The sequence below is a fragment of the Canis aureus genome, chromosome 1 (genome assembly GCF_053574225.1).
Source record: "Canis aureus isolate CA01 chromosome 1, VMU_Caureus_v.1.0, whole genome shotgun sequence".
NCBI lineage: Eukaryota > Metazoa > Chordata > Mammalia > Carnivora > Canidae > Canis > Canis aureus.
Genome location: NC_135611.1, coordinates 90,279,444 through 90,297,097, shown reverse-complemented (window position 1 = coordinate 90,297,097; position 17,654 = coordinate 90,279,444). Strand labels below are relative to the sequence as shown.

Sequence of the window (17,654 nt, the reverse complement as noted above, 5' to 3'; positions counted from 1 at the left end):
GACCCTGAGATCATGATCTGAGCCAAAGGCAGACACTTCACTGAGCCACTCCAGTGCCCCCCCAGCCAAGTGCTTTCTGAAAGCACAACTACGAACACTGTGGCCAGCTAACTAAAGACATTTTTTAAAAAAAAGATTTTATTTATTCATGAGACACAGAGAGGGAGAGGCAGAGACACAGGCAGAGGGAGAAGCAGGCTCCATGCAGGGAGCCCGATGCAGGACTCAATCACGTCCTGGGCCGAAGGCAGGTGCTAAACTGCTGAGCCAGCCAGGGATCCCCTAAACACATATTTTGTCAAAACTGCAGCTTGACATTCTGGTCTGATTTTTAAGGAACATGTAGCTAATTTGTCAAGAAGAAGACCTGAAATTTTGGATTCATTATGGCGGCCATGCAATCACTTAGGTATTTTCCCCAAGTAAAACTAAGAATTCAAAGGAATCTGAACACATCTAGTTTTTCCAAAAAGAATACGGCTTGAGCACAAATTCACGCTTTTCAGCCCACATACTGGCTTGGGGAACAGATAGGAGAGATTATTCAGGAAAGATCACCTGCTTCTTTGGTACGTACCACCTGTGGGAGAAGGTATGCCTTTGATGGAGGGCAATCGTATTCTGACTCAAGGCTCAACATTCAGAAAACTGTCCGAAAGGCCAAGGGATGTGGCCACCAATACAGTCAACTTGAACGGGAGAGTTTCAAGGGTGAGAGCTGCAGTTTAATAATTTCTAGGGCCATTTTAATCTTTTCCTGGGAACATTCCAGACAGCTGTCATGAATGTATCTAAAAGTGGGTACTTAGAAATTAAAATGCTAGAGTGGATGAAGAATCAGGTTTTCCTTCACCACAACCCCACCTACATTTAATGACATGTCATCCCAAGACGTGACCCAAAAAAGCCACACAGACAGGCTGCATTGACTAAAGTTAAGCATGGGTGTACTTCCAAATACAGGTAAGAACTTCATCTCCTCCCTAGACCTCAGGGGGCCTGGCTGCAGCTGAACTCTTGGAGCACTTTCTATTTGCACATTATTTGGTGGCTAACACATGCTGCCACAGGTTATCGTTCATATTTCTGGTATACATGTCTTGGCTTGGATTGGTCTAACTGGATTGCAAGTTCTTCAAAGCACAGACCCTGTAAGATCTGTGTTGCAGTACCACACTTTGCACAGACTTGACAGTGAATGGGTAGCTATCAACTGACCTGAACAGAGAAGGGGACAGAGCAAAGTGTACATATCTTTACTGAGGGGCACGTGGGTCAATCCGTTAAGTGTCATGTCAGACTCTTGGTTCAGCTCAAGTCATGATCTCAGGGTCTTGACATCAAGCTCTGTGTCCGGCTTGGCGCTCAGCCCAGAATCTGCTAGTCCCTTTCCCTCTGCTCCTGCTCTCTCTCTCATAAATAAATCTTAAAAAAAAAAAATCTTTACTGAGATATGAATGACTAGCTACTTGGAGGAGGAATAAACAGTTGTGGCCACTGTCCAATATCAACAAATTCACTACGTCCTTTATGACGGCACATCCAAGAACTCACTTCAGCTCTTAAAAACGATCCATCTCTATGCTTTAGCCAGAAACGAAGGGTATGCTCTAGGATTCAGAATATATGTCAAAGTAAACTTGCATCTCTTTCCAGAGTTGTATGTCCATGTCACCAATATCCATTTAAACCAATAAAGCAGGGCAGCCCCGGTGGTGCAGCGGTTTGGCGCCTCCTGCAGCCTGGGGTGTGATCCTGGAGACCCGGGATCGAGTCCCACATCGGGCTTCCTGCACCGAGCCTGCTTCTCCCTCTGCCTGTGTCTCTGCCTTTCCCTATCTCTCTGAATAAATAAATAAATCTTTAAAAAAATTATTAAACCAATAAAGCATCGGTTTTTAAGAGCAAGATTTTCTTTTTTAAAAAAGATTTTATTTATTCATGAGAGACAGAGAGAGAGAGAGAGAGAGAGAGAGAGAGAGGCAGAGACACAGGCAGAGGGAGAAGCAGGCTCCATGCAGGGAGCCCGATGTAGGATTCGATCCCGAGTCTCCAGGATCATGCCCCGGGCTGAAGGTGGTGCTAAACCACTGAGCCACCCAGGCTGCCCAAGAGTAAGATTTTCAAACATGTGTCCACTGATGATTCACAAAGGTGGTGGACAGATTTTAAACCCTTGCAAAAGATTTTGCTTTGGGCGGGGGCACATTTCCCCAAGGTTTGTCCCAGATGTCCCACACAGATCAGCAATTTCAATTTTTCAGAGTGTCAGCTACCTCTTTTGAGAATCTGGTGATAATTATTCTATGTCTTCACAAAAATTGTTAGCACAAAACCGTTCATGAAGCAATGGCCCCCAGATTAAGAGGCCTTGCTCTAAGGTGGTTTATTCCAACAATTTGCCCTGTAACAGGGCCTGGGTGTGCCTACCAGGTAGTGGTGATGGTGGAGGGTGTGAGAGGGGAGGCAGAAAACCCATGAATTTTAGAAAAAAAAACCTTCTTAGATGAATCTGATGGGCAGCCTAGTAAAGAGCTACTTTTGGAGAGTAATTCTGCTGAAAGGGCTTCAAGCAAGAAATGGGGAATCCAAACTTCTCATGACACAGGAGGACACGGGACCCCCGACTCGTTCTCTTTCCACCAACATGCAAGTTCCTGAGCAGCTACTTCTGGGTCAGCAGGCCCTCCCCTCCATCACACAAGGTTTCAGAAGCATTTTGTTTGGATTATAGCATGCTCTTGCAGCATGTATTTAAAAAAATTGTAATGAAAAAACCTTCAAGTCCTAGGACAAGTAAATGGTATATTATTTGAGCTGAGAGAAAAATCACTAGAAAGGATGTTTCTAAAATGACTTTATTTTCCTGATTCTGCTTTGGCTCAGATCTCTGTCTACCAAATCGCTTTCAGAGTTACGGGAAGGACTTCAATTCATTCTATATCTATCTATCTATCTATCTATCTATCTATCTATCTATCTATCTATCATCTATCTGTTATTTATTTATTTACAAACCCAAGATAACTGAGGGTGCAAATATGGAAGCTTATCTAAAAAGCAGTTCTGAGTATAAGAGATTAATTTTCTATAAATTGTGGCAGTTAAGTTACATTGTTACAGATAGTTTTGTTTGCATTTGTTCAGAGAGAGTTATATAGTATTAGGATAAGTGCAAGTCATTCATTTAGGATTTTTCTCTCTCCAGAGGGAAAAAGGAAAAAAGAAAGAAAGAAATATTAATTTAGTAATTCACTCCTCAAACCAAAACAATCCAACTGCTTTACAGGAAGAATAAACATTTTTTCCTAAGGTTTGTATGAGAATAGAAACTTATTCCCTCTCAACTTCTTTTTTAAAGATTTTATTTATTCATTCATGAGAGACAGAGAGAGAGAGAGAGAGGCAGAGACACAGGCAGAGGGAGAAGCAGGCTCCATGCAGGGAGCCCGACGTGGGACTCGATCGCCAGTCTCCAGGATCATGCCCTGGGCTGAAGGCGGTGCTAAACCGCTGAGCTACCTGGGCTGCACGCCCCCTCAACTTTGTAATTCCATAAAAGAAAATATTAAGTACAGGAAACTCATACCACGAGGAATCAAGAAGTGCTCTATGGATATATGCACCTTGATGTTTACTGCAGCATTATCAGCAATAGCCAAACCATAGAAGTGGCCCAAGGGTCCCTTGACTGATGAATGGATAAAGATGTGATATTAGAATATTATTTAGCCATAAAAAAGAATGACATCTTGCCATTTGCAACAACATGGATGGAGCTAGAGAGTATAATGCTAAGTGAAATCAGTCTCAGAAACACAAATAGTGTATGATTTCACTCACATGTGGAATTTAAGAAACAAATGAATAAAGAAAACAAGAGACTAAATACAGAAACCCGATGGTTATGTGGGGGAGGGAGGATGGGTGAAATATTTGAAGGAAATTAAAAATACACTGAGTACTGAATAATTATAGAACTGTTGAATCACTATAGTGTGCACCTGAAATAAATATAGCATTGTATGTTAACGATCCTGGAATTCGAATTTTAAAAAAGATATGTTTTGGAAAAAAAGTATAGAGCATCTTTGGTCATGTGAAAAATACATAGAAAGAATATGTATGATTCAACTTATGTTAAAAAGAGATTAGATCCCTAAAATAGAGCCACATGCACACACACGTATACACCAAACACACAAGAGGTTACCCCAAGAGACCACGAGGGAGGCTTTCACTCTTTATGCTCTTCTGAACCATTAAATTGTTACAAGCACATAATCCAGTTACAATTTTAAGAAGCTGAATCGGAGGGATCCCTGGGTGGCTCAGCAGTTTAGCGCCTGCCTTTGGCCCAGGGCGCAATCCTGGAGTCCCGGGATCGAGTCCTACGTCGGGCTCCGGGCATGGAGCCTACTTCTCCCTCCTCCTGTCTCTGCCCCTCTCTCTCTCTACGTCTATCATAAATAAATAAATAAATCTTAAAAAAAAAAAAAAGAAAAGAAAAGAAACTGAATCAGAGTGCTAGGCATTACAGTGCTACAACAAAAAACCTCTTTTGCCCATGAAAAAGGGACACTTCTTAGGGTGCCCAGGTGGCTCAGTTGGTTAAGTTTCCAACTTTTTTTTCCTAAAAGTATGTTGCATGCTAGGCACGCAGGGCTTGAACTCAGGACCCTGAGATCAAGACCTGAGCTGAGATCAAGAGTCAGAGGCTTAGTCAACTGAGCCACACCCCAAGAGTGAAGCCTACTTTAAAAAAAATTTAAAAAGGCAATGCTCCTAAATCTCCAACCTAGAAAAATTGAGGAAAAGTCTCTGGATTGGGCACAAATACAGGTAATTCAATGTAAGCTTTGTTTTTAGCTTTTATACAGACTCTGACTCAGAACTGAAAATTTACTTACTTTGTGTTTTCCCATTTTTACCAATATTTTTCTTTATCTTGATAAAACTATTAGTGGGGGAGGCATAATAAATTGAGGGGGAAAGGTGACAGCCAGAATTATGAAGATAAACATTTAGATTAAAAATAAAAGACCATCTGTCCAATCTTTGGCAATTTGTTCTATATCTACATTTCCATTTCTGGAAGTACTAAAAACAGTAACAGCAATACAGCCAGCATTTCTTGAGCATCTACGCTCTGCACTGCAGACTATTACAAATGCTTTACTCATACTGACTCATTAAATCTTTACTTCCACCCTAGGAAGGAACAAAGACAACTTGTCCTACTGGCAGAGAGAGAATCTGAACCCAGAATGTCTGGCTTCAGAGCCCAAACCTAACTTTTAAAAACACCAGGTTCCCGAAAGTGATCATTTATATGCTCTTCTGTGACGTTAAACTCTAATTCCACATCGTTTCATTTGGGGAAGAATATGTTCATGGTCTACGTGCCTTTTGGAGTGTATTCTAGACTGTGGGAACAATATTCCACATTGTATGGAGCCACCAGTAAGCCCCAGTGCATTGTGACACACCTTCATTCTTCCCAGCTTCCAAGTGTTGAAAATCTCTACTAGATCGAGCTGCTTTAATGTTCGGTCCATATAACCACCACCAAGTAATGAAAGTTTAATGCTCTGGGTGAAGGCCCAAACCTAACTCCTTCTTCATGAGAGCTTTAGAATGAATACAGGGGCACCTGGGTGGCTCAGTCGGTGAAATGTTTGCCTTTGGCTCAGGTCATAATCTAGGGTCCTGGGGATCGAGCCCTGCACTGGTGGTGGTGGGGGGAATCCCTGCTTAGCAGGGAGTCTGCTTCTCCCTCTACCCCATCCTCTGCATGTGCTCCCTCTCAAATAAATAAGTAAAACCACTTTTTAAAAAACTTAGAATACAAATGTGAATTGCAGAAATACTTCAAAATCATTCTTGTGTGCTCCGAGAGGAAGCTTCCACCACGACCAAATAAATGCTATTGAAAATATTTATGCAGGTCTCATAGATTCTAGCAGATTAATTAGATGTTCCTTTGCAGCATCAGATCGAAACAGCAATGTCTGGAACGTCAGTGTGCCTGGAAACGGACCACAAGGTACTGCGATGCAGCCAGACAAAACCCGCTCCCTGTTCCTGATGCTCAGGGTGTCAGGCAGATGACGGCAAGGGTACAGCTAAATATTTTTGGTAGGAATGTGAAACAGAAACCCCAGTTTGGGGAGGAGGGAGGAAGCCGGCAGGAAAACGTTCTTCTAGTGGCTGATCCACTGTGCCATCTGTGTCTGAGGATATTTAAGAGTTTTATTTTGACTTCACATCTGACATCATGATTTTTAAAAAGAAGTGGAAACAGACATGTTATTAGTTACTCAGGACTCTGCCTCAGTCCACATGTCATTGTAACCCTATTTATCCTAAAAAATGACCTCTGTGTGTGTGTGTGTGTGTATTTAAAGATTTTATTTATTCATGAGAGACACAGAGAGAGAGAGAGAGAGAGAGAGAGACTCAGGCAGAGGAAGAAGCAGGTTCCACAACCCCTCTGTATATTTACTGGATTTGATTCTTTAAAAGGCAACCCCCCCCCCCCACACACACACACACACATCGGCTCACTCATTTTTTTCATCTACGACAAGCTATCGGCTCTACAGCATGTCTACTAAAAACTAGTAACGATTCAGGTGTGGAAGTAGAAACCTGGGAAGATAGAAGAATAATCAATTTTGGTCTATTTTCACCATTACCTTTTTGACTGTAAATGGAAAGAGGGAATTTAACATTTTTGTTAGGGGTTTGCTAACCAGCCTATAAACTACACCTTTTCACATCAAATTTAATTCGGTATGCACTATACAAATCATGTGAACCACTGACATTCATTTTACCTGAGGCATTTGGTCAGAGTGGAGAGTGTGTTTCTGGTAGCTTCCCAAACCTCAACAATAGTTTGGTTGTCAACAAAAGAAGCCACAGGCAATGCGCTATGAGCACCACCACCAATGACTACGAGGGCCTATCCTGAGCTCCCTGCATGTCAGTGGTGAGCACAATGACAAGGGTGGGTGCCCTTCGAATTCCCATTTTACAAAAGGTATAGAAAAGGGGGGCTTTCCCCTCTCCAGGCCATGCTGGTTTGAGAGAGCTGGAGAGCCAGAAACAGAGCCCTGTCCTAGGATGACATGATGACCACTTAGGGACACATCATGCAAAGGGAAGTCATTTTAACAAGGCCAGTGGGGAAATATTATATGCTGTAAAATCTTTCAGGGTAATTTCTCAATTAGTTTCAGTTTAAAGAAAAGGGTGGGGTGGGGGGTGAGCCCGAATCCCAATGAGTAAAGGAAGAGAGACAAAAATGTTAAGCACCTATCAAAATGAACCGTGGGAAAGGCTCCCTTCTCTGGCTCTGGAGGTCCTCATCAGAGAAGCCTTTCTGGACCACCCCATCTCTCCAGAAGCCCCCACCCTGACCATCACCAGTCACTCTCCCTATAACCAGAGTTCTTTTCTTCATGGCACGTGTTACCTCCTGACACATTTCAGGTCTACTGTTCATTGCCTGTGCCTTCACTGGAATGTGAGCCCCGTGAGGACAGAAGCCTAGGCCTTATGCCTGGAACACGGCAGGAAGACAATCAGTGTTTGCTAAATTAACACATGAATTAATGGAATACCTCCCCCTTCGTCAAAGCCTTAATTAAGAATGTTTTATGCCAGAATTTTTTAGTGATCAAGTACTGGTAACTATGGTAACAAACACGGTGGGACTTTCCCAGGCTGTCCTGTGCAAAACGAGCAAGGACGACGTAACGAGAAGACATTGCAGCAAGCCAGCAGGCCGGCCAACCCAAGCGTGTGCTTTTCTGCTCCTGGCCACTGTCCTCAGCCAGAGCCCAGCGACACCATCAGACAATGGCAATCAGCAGAGCTGCTTACAGGTTTCGGTCCTTGGTGTTCACTCTACGCACTACCATTCTGAAGCTTCCTCCAGGGTTCCAAAACATGGTTCCAGCAGGTAAAAAAAACAAAAACAAACAAAAAACCCTACCTCCTGGAAGTACATTATCCCCACCTCTCCTCATGCCCAGGAGGGGTAAAGCCACCTTTAGCCACCTACCTGTGACTTTACCCAGACTCATCTTGGGGAAGTCCGGGTTCCTCAGTTCCTCCGTACTCGCAGACTTCATGACAGAGTTGATTGAGGACAGGGTGCTAATGAGCTGTGAGTTCAGAGAGCCAATCTGCGAGTGCGGCTCCCCAAAGGCCTCTGCCAGCTCACTGTAGTTCTCCGCCAGCAGCATCTGCTGCTCTGCCAGCAACTTCTGGACGCGCTCAATGTAGTGATCCAAGCCGGTCATCATTCCAGGAGGAGCCTGCGGCTGGGGGCTCTCCATGAACTCGCCAACAGGTTCATCCCCAACACCTACGCTCCTCCTGCTGGCTGCCAACCCCAAGGTCAACTGGGGAGGACCACAAGCTATGGTCCTCATCTTGAGACCAACCAGATAGTTGTCGTTAATATTTATCTGCCCCACGCCCGACTCTTTGGTCTTCACAGCCGATGGCCTGTCAAACCCAGCACTGCCAGAGAGCACTGTTCCAACCCCAACGGACCGCATCTTGGCGGAGGAGTTGACATCCTTAACCCGGCCTTCTCCTATAGCCACCGTCCGCGTCTCCACCATCTGGGTGCTGGTCTGCTTGTCCAAAGTGCTGACGGAAGTGTTGGTGCAAGATTCCACAAGGGTGGCCACCTCAGTGTTGGTGGCCTGGTTCACCTGTCCCAGGACCGTGCTGGTGTGCTGGCTTGCGGTCTGAGGCACTGCCGTGACAGCAGCGTCTACCTGGCTTATAGCCTCCGTGTTCACGCTGCGGGAGGTACACTCCTTGGGGGGACAAACCGTCACGTCAACAGAACAGTCTCCGCAACCAATGGACCGCACTTCTTTGAGATTCAGGTTGGTCTTGAGGAGCGAGAGGTCATTCACAGACTCCTCTGTGTTGCTGCCTGTCTCACAGACGCTGGTTTCCACGCCCACGCTCTTGTCACACATCTCCACGGATCGGCTGGTGCACTGGTCACGGACGTCCACGCGTTCCTTAACGATCCAGCAATTCATGGGCAGCTCGGGCCCAGCGAGCCTACTCTCCCGGCTGGGCTGGCAGGAGACGCCCACGCTGTGTGTCTGCACCGAGGTCCCGACACACGCGTCCACCACGTCCAGGTGATGGCCTGCCATCTGGTCCCTCGTGGGCACCACGGCCTCCACCATCTTGTCGCCAACCAGCGGCTGGGCCATCACGGCCTTGTCCACCTTCTTCCTCGATCCGGCGGCCTGCAGCTCTTGCTTCAGTTTAGTCATCTCGCGGTCATGCGTGGTTTCCTTAAGTTGAACTTCCAGGCGGTAGATCTTTTCCTTCAAGGCTTCGATGGTCTGCTGCTGTAGCTCTATTTCTTTGTCGGCCTCGGTGGTCACTCCCAGCATGGCCTCGGTCACGCTGATGGCACAACTCCTCATCTCGGTGGCCGTCCCCACGGCGGCGTCCCGCCGGGACCCGGCGGCCCTGCGGTACACGACCACGCTGTCCATGGTGTCGTCGGCGCCCACAGCCACGGACCGGCCCTCGGGGGCGGGCTGGCAGCCGCTGTCCTGGATCTTCCGCTCCAGGGCCTGCATGTCGGCCGCCAGCTGCCGGAACTCCCGGATGCTCTGCGCGCTCTGCTCCACGCTCTCCATCTCCTCCTCCTCGTAGTCGATGTACAGTTCGCCGCCGCTGCGCCGGGCCCTGGAGAGCTGTTCCAGCTGGGACGCGTTCCCGGCGCTGTAGGACCGCTTCCTCACACCACAGGCGTCGTTCTGGGCTGTGGCTCTCTGGTTTTTCAGCTGTGAGGCCAACTGTCTTTTCTCCTCTTGCAGGACGGAGATCTTCACCTGGAGCACGGGGATGGTGCGCACCTGCTCCTCGAGTTCCTTCAGGCGTTTCAGGGCCACGGCCATCTGCTCGCGGATGTGCTGCAGGTGCATGGGGCTCACGTTGGTCACGGGGGTGGAGATCCCTGAGCTCAGGGGGCTGTGGCGGATGGAGCTCCCCATGGAGGAGGTGGTGGCAGTAGCTGGGACATAGCCCCCATAATCCCCGTTGCCTTGGTATCCATTCTGAAGTTGGTGCATGGCAGGATTGTGGTTTCCCGAACCCAGAAAGGAAGACAACGAGCTCGTAGAGCCCATGCCTCCAAAACTGGCCAGCCTGGGCCTTCGGAACTCACCCGGCGCCACCTGCATGGTGACTCTCTCCTGTTCCAGTCTTCTCCGCGTCTCCATCAGTGTCTTGGTGACATGAAGGTTGTGCTTTGGGAGCTGTGGGGAGGGTGGTGGCAGCTGTCGACTTTCTGGGATGGTGAGAAAAGTGGGTGAGGTCTCCAGGGGGGCAGGCGGCCTTGGGACTGGAGTCGACGTCACTTGGCTTCTGGCTAGGAGGAAGTGGGGGCACTGCTTGTTGTCATCACTGTTGGAGGATGAGAGGGACTCAGTAGAAGTCCACACACCTTGCTGACCGGTCGTGGCCCGGCTTTCCGGGCATGGCACAGATGGCTTCCGCCTCTTCGGGATGTTCAGTTTTTTGATGGTGTTTCCTTTCTGTATGTCATCCACGTACTTGAGGAAATCCAAGTCTAGTTGATAACCGTAGGGGGTCTCCACAAAATAAGGATCTTTCTGTTCCTTGTCATGATCTCCGTTCAGAACATCCTCTGCTTTTCCTAGGAGAGCGAGAAGAGAAGATTATAATTCATGTGAGACGCTCGATGATTAAAAACTACTCTCTGTGTATGCTGCAGCGTGGCAAGCTAGCATGCTTTAAGAGTTGACGGACTTCTTTCTCTTCTAATCCTGGATCTACACTCTTAACAGCTGGGTGAGTAAGTTAATAAAGCCCTTGGAACTTCAGTTTCTCCCTGAGTAAAAATGGCAATACAAGTATTTACCTCATAAGGTTGTTACAAGAATATAATGAGACAGTGGTTTTTAAAGGGCCAAGCGTGTATGAAGTCCTTACTAAACACTTTCTTTTTGAAAAGAATGCACTGAAAAGACTTGAAAGCATTTCAAGTAGATCATTTCTTTTCTTGTCTACAGTCCACTGAAGGAGAGAGAGCAGTCCTTAAGACGCCTATTTTAGAAAGTGAATTCTGAGGCACAAAGAAATGAAAAGTCATGATAACGGACCAAATCGGTGCAGATCCAGGAAGCCCGGGATGTAAGTTCTTACAGCATTGCTCTTTTGCAGACTTTCTAAATAGCGAGTGCACCCCTGTACTTGAACACCTCCACAAGAGTATGATTTGCTCTGACGCTCCCCCCCCCCCACACCCTTCCTTGCTGAGAGATCCGGGACACAGGACAGTGAGTGATGAAGTCTAGCAGCACGGGTGCAAGAACACAGTCGGAGGACAGACCTCAACTCTATTTAGTGTCTTCCCCTTTAAAACCACCACCGCCACCAAAACCCTGCCCCAACCAGAGAAAAAGTTTCCTCCTCTTTGACTTCTTTGGGATAAAACATTCGCTATCCCGAGAATACCTCGTTTTGTATTTGTAACACATCCAAGCAGATGCAAGAGAGAATGAAAATAAAAGCAAACCTATATGCCAAACACTGGATCATGTGGCATTCAGTAAATGCTACTTCTGGCTAAACCAAACATTTAGAAGAGGAAACGCAGGAACTTTTCAGGGCACAGACCTTGCTCCTGACCTGAGCTGTGCATTTCAAACTGAAAAGCGAGGCCGTTTTTGTTTGTTTAAATTGCAGGATTAAGTAATGTGTTTCCCTAGAGTCCTAATAACAAGCTCTGCATTTTTTGAGTTATGGAAAGGACCCAAAAGCAAGGAGTGAAAATGCAAGCCATTTGTACCCCTGTTCCTACCCTGGGGGTAAACCTCCCCCCACCCCGACTGCTGTCAAGCAATTTGGGTTGCCTGCCTGCCTGCCTGCTCTTCCCAGTCCAAATACTGCTGAGCATTTACACCTGATGGTGTGAATGCCCGAATGCTCTGAGCAAACCTTTCGCCTCCTATTCACCCTCTTTCCTCTGAAACGTTGGAAAGAAAAATACAAAAAAGACTGCCAGGTAGCAGAGTAAAAAAGGTGGTGTGTTCTTCGTGTCCTGATTTAAAACAATAATAAACTGTTCTTGCCGATCGCGTTTGGCACTTGATTTTATTTCTGAAACGTGGAAAGAGAATTCTATTTGAACGAGGTGCTCAGCCTCAATCACTTTCTAACCTAAGTAAGGGTGAGCTGACCACGAGCAGGCACCCGGACACTTGGGGCTCATGCTAACGCAGCCCGTCTTCCCTTCCTTATTTCTTTCCTTTTTAACTCCACATGGACAACACGTTCACTCAAAATATGCAGCCGGACCTGTTTCCAGGGCTGTCTGAAATTCCACAAGCAAAGAGAAGCTGCCGGCTCGGGTGTCAAGCAAAAAGCAGGCATATCTGGGACGCCTGGGTGGCTCAGTGGTTGAGGGTCTGCCTTGGGCTCAGGGTGTGACCCTCGGGGCCTGGGATCCAGTCGCATATGGATCCCTGCAGGGAGCCTGCTTCTCCCTCTGCCTGTGTCTCAGCCTCTCTCTGTCTCTCATGAACAAATAAATAAAATGTTAAAAAAGAAAAGCAGGCAGATCTGACCCACGAAGCCGGCCATTGGCCATTCTAAAATTGAGCCGAGGCTCCTGCAGCCCACAGAGGCGAGGTGGGGGTGAGGGTGAGGGGTGATGATGGGGGCGGGGCCGCTCAGCCCAGAGACCAGGCCGGCGTGCACCCAGCCCCTCTGCTCACCTCTGCGCTCCTCTCCCTGCTGGGCCCACAACCCCCTCAGGGGCGCACACCGCCCTCCTCCGGGGCACACGCCCTCCCTCCCCGGGCACACCCCCACCCGGAACGCACACCTCCCACCGAGGGCGCACTCCCCTTCCCGGGCGCACACACTCCTACTCGGTGCAACCCCCCCTCCCGGGCGCACACACCCCTGCTGGGCGGACCCTCCCCTCCTGGGCGCACACCTCCCTGCTGGGCGCACACCCCTCAGGGCGCACCCCCTCCCTCCCGAGCGCAAACACCCCTGCTGGGTGTACCCCCCCTGGGCGCAACCCCCCTCAGGGCGCACGTCCCCCCTCCGGGCACACACCTCCCTGCTGGGCGCAACACCCCCAGGGCGCACCCCCTTCCTCCCGGGCGCACTCCCTCCTCCCAGGCGCACACCTACCTGCTGGGCGCACCCCCCACCCCCGGGCGCACACCTCCCTGCTGGGCGCCCGTGCGCGCCGCTCCCCGCCGGCCTGACCGCCGCCCGGAGCTCACCTACCCGGCGCCCGCTGCGCGCCGCTCCCCGCCGGCCGCGCACCCCTCCCCGGGCGCCCGCTGCGCTCCCTACCGGCCCGGCGCCGCGGCAGCGGACCCGCCCGCTGCCCGCCCGCTCCCCGCCCGCTGCCCTCCCGCTCCCCGCCCGCTGCCCGCCCGCTCCCCGCCTCCGGGCCGCCCGCCCCTCACCGGCTGGCTCGCCGCGCGCCGCGGCCCCCGCTCGGGCGCCCTCCGCGGGTCTCCCCGGGTGAAAGGAGGTCGGACGTTCGTGCGCGCTGCGCGGGGCCGCGGGCCGGGCCCTCCCCGGGGAAGTGCCTGCGGCCCCGGGACGCCGCCCGCTGCTCTCCTACGGACAGCGGAAGCCGCGATCCGGGGAAACGGCGCGGCCTCCGTGCGGGTCTTGCAGACGGACGGATAAAGCCGCGACTTGAGGCCTGCGCGCAGAGGCTCGGCGTGGGCGGCCCCGGCCCCCCGCGGGGAGAGCGCGCCGGCCGCCTGGGAGCTCCGCAGCGCGGGGGCCACCGAGGCGAGCGCCAGGCGCAGGGCCCCGCAGTCCCGCAGGTCCGCGGCGCGCGCCGTCGGGCCCCTGGCCATGAACCAGTGACGGCCGTTCTCTCCCCAGTGAGCCTGTGCCCCTGATGGAAAGGTCTTCGACCAACCTCACCTGTGCCCAGTACAACAGCAGTCCACGCTCATATATGTAAAAAAAAAAGAAAAATCACCTACCGGCCATTGAAAGAAGGAAACATGTCACGTTTCCCCACTTAGTGGCAATATCAATATTTTGGTAAACTCCAAGATTTTTCTGTGTATTTCTTAACATGGTTATCGCACCCATTTTTCAGTAGAAAAGGTTAACTTTTGTTTTTATCTATTTCTCTTCAAAATGCCTTCTTTAAAAACAAGAAACAGATTGTATTTATTTATTCATGAGAGACACAGAGACGCGGGCAAAGAGAGAAGCAGGCTCCCTGCGGGGATCCCAGGACCCCTCATCATGACCTGGGCCAAAGGCAGACACTCAACCACTGAGCCACCCCAGCATTCCTTCAAAATGCTTTTTTTAAGATGTACCGATTGAATGTCAGGATTTAGAACACAACAGAACGCATCACATTTTTTCAGTGGAACTTAACAGGCCGGCCCATCTCTGGTTATTTCTTTAGTTCACAAAAAGGCATAGGTCATGCTGAATTATCCCACAAAATGAACTCTGGACTTGTAAATCTGGAAATCAGGAAAGGTTAGAATTTAACCATGTTAAGCTTGATCATTTCCTAATGCTGCTTACGGCAGACGATCCTAAGGACCTACAACCCAAGTTTTAGCCTCCAGCAACCCGTGTTTCTCGTGGTGTCATTTTTACAATCAACTGTCCAGCGCATGTTGGGCAATTAAAGACATCCAGGGTCATTCTTTACCTCTTACTTTCTAGTGTATCTTCACATACAGGAACACATACATGGCACTTATTAGGGGCCTGAGTGACTTCCCAACTTCTCCCCATATGTATGTCTTGTCTCTCTGTGCTTGCCTAAGTACCTGGAGAGCAACAAATTTAATTTTTTTAACAAATTTAATTTTTAAGATCTCCTTCACTGCTCCCCCTTTCCAACCACACACATCAGTTAATAAGAGGTGGGAAACAGAGGAAATGTTTAAACATGTTTACTGCAGGGACAATGGAACATAAATAAGTTGTGTATAATCAATTTTTAAGAACATCTTAATACTCTGTAGGCAGAAATTGCTCTGCATTAGTATTTAAGACAATTCTCACATGACGCTGCTTCAGTGGTTATCTTTAGGTTGTAGAATCCTAGAAGGTTTTTATATTATTTTTTATATTTTATAAATTTTTGACATGTAGTTATTTGTCTTTTAGAAAAATATTTATAAGAAGTTACTAGAAAACAAGAGAAAATGTATTGAAATAAACTCCAAGACAATTCGTTTAGGAGGGGGATGAACAGGACAGCCATGGCAGATAGCCAGACGTTTCTCAGTACGTGTTATCTCATCTTTGAAACTAATAGGACCCCTGGTCTAGTTGGGCATATATAAAGACTACATTTCCCTGGTCTCTTTTACTGTTAGTATGGCCCATATGCAGAAACCTCATAAAACAACCCCCTGGAACCTCCCTTAGAAAAGACAGGAATAGTTCTTAGGCCTCCTTTCTTCCTTGTTACTTCATTCATCTTGCTGCCTGGAATGCAGATGTGATGACTGGAACATTTGCTGCTTTACTGGACCATAAGTTCATACACAGAGATGGCAGAACAATGTGCTAGAAAAAATCTGGGTCTCTAAGAGCTTTGATGATCAGAGCTATTACACTATCTCTGGAAAGCCACCTCTATAGTTCTCTGTCAAAGAGATATAAACTTCTCTTTCGTTAAGCTATTTTATGTGGTGGATCTCTGTTCCTTGGAGCTACTCTGAATTCTAATGGATATAGCAATCTCTCCCCTGTGTCTCCCCTCCTGCACAAAAAATTAAGACCAGATCTTGAAAAGAAGAAAAATGTTAAACGATGAACTGGGGAGATGTTACAATAAAACATTTTATTAGAGAAATTTTTATTAGTTCAAGAATAATCAGGAAAGAATAAAAACAGCAGTTTTAAAAAAATCTCTAAATGGGTTATAAAGAGATTTTTAACTGCCTGAAACCTTTTTTTTGGTGGCGGGGGGACTAACAAGGTTATGCCTGTTTATATATAGCCAAAAATCACTAGCTGTGTCTGCAAATGGAATCCTGAAAGTAACAGCTTCCAACCAAATATCCTGGAATCAGAGGGCCGTCCCCTGGGGTTTACAAGAATTTTCTAAATGTCTGGAAATCCAGTGGTGGAGACTGCTCCTGGCACCACCTCTGCCTTCATTATATAGTATTTATTAAAAGCTTAATTGGGTGCAGAAAATGGCCCTATTCAGTGGAAAGAGTAGGAGGAAGGATTATAAGAAATAAAAGGAGGTATAGTCTAGCTGGAATATAAATGCCAAACATCCTAAACACTAATTGAGATCAGCTACAAAGGCATATTATCAACAAGAACAATATGATCGTATGTGAATAATTAATCAAAACAGAATGGAGTTAACCAAGAGCTGACTTTTTAAGATAAGGCAAGCAATGACACAGTAAAAGGAAAGAGGGGGTGGACGGCCAAGAGCCAGGGCAGAGAGGGCTGGTACAGCTTGGGAACATATGAGTTCAGAAGAGAGGGGGATGGCTGGGTATGAGAGAGGCCACCAGACTCAGGTCCCAGACTGGGGCATCATGTCCACTTAGAGTTCCCCTTAGGTGAATACCCAGCCCCATGCTAGAGGTTAAAAAGGCATCGATGAAGACTGGCTTGACAGTGTGTGCGGATTAGATCAAGGTAGGCAAAGAGATTAAATTCAAGGGGACCAATTAGAATGTTATAATCCTCAATTGTGAAATGAGGATGAACCAAATAAAAAATTTCTTCATTCAACTTTTAATTAATATTCATGAAGAAAAACAATCTTAGTAATAATATCCATCCATCCATCCATCCATCCATCCATCCATCCAATCCATCTATTGTCACTTACTATTTATCAGGCACTGTTCACACAGTGTGAACAAGAGTTGAGGTTCCCACTTTCACAAGGCTCACAGTCTAGTGGGGAGTGGGGTATATAGGAATAAAGCCCCAATAAAGTACAAAGTAGAAATGAAGCAAAGAGGTAGAATCACCAGCATTTCTATTGTTGCGTCAAGATAAGTAGATGGGTCACTCCACGTGGGTCCATGGCTTCCTGGGTTGACATCATCTTTGAGCTGACATACTTCCTAAACACAAATGTTCCCTGAGTCCCTCTCTTCCCTCTCTCATGACGCACTTTGTACGGTCTGCAATTTGGAGTAACCAAACACCAAATGAGACACTAACTAGAGACAATGTCCCAAGTCCAGACTGAAATTAGAGACAACGTCCCAAGTCCAGACCAAATTCCCCTGTGTTCAGAGAGAAGCTGAAATCAACAAACTGATGGTAATTCTACTTTTTAGATATTTACCACCTATAAAACTTAGCACTCCGTGAGAGAGGCCCAATTTATGGCCTCAAGAAAAATTTAAAATCTCCTTGTAGTTTTATCTGCATTAGTAAGGTGTAATGGAGATATGGAGATCTCAAAAATAACCTTTTTGAGAGAGAGAGAAGGAGAGAATCTCAAGCAGGCTCCATGCTCAGTCCCATGTGGGACTCGATCTTGTGCCCCTGAGATCACAACCTGAGCTGAAATCGAGTCAGCTGCTCAACCGACTGAGCCACCCAGGTTCCCAACTTCATCTCTGCTT

The 17,654-nt window shown here is 47.6% G+C and overlaps 1 protein-coding gene across 8 annotated transcripts in view; it reads right to left on the bottom strand.

Annotated features, from left to right (window-relative positions):
• Window positions 1-17,654, bottom strand: part of KANK1 (KN motif and ankyrin repeat domains 1) — a 207,766-nt gene that overhangs the window by 21,297 nt on the left and 168,815 nt on the right. For 5 of the 8 annotated variants that reach the window (XM_077908297.1, XM_077908314.1, XM_077908305.1 and 2 more), the window contains exon 4: window positions 8,072-10,714. In XM_077908297.1, the coding sequence (XP_077764423.1) occupies window positions 8,072-10,714 (2,643 nt within the window). Of the gene's footprint in view, window positions 1-8,071; window positions 10,715-13,319; window positions 13,402-13,508; window positions 13,626-17,654 lie in introns of those variants that run through there. The other 3 variants (XM_077908334.1, XM_077908343.1, XM_077908350.1) reach the window with 3 other exon arrangements.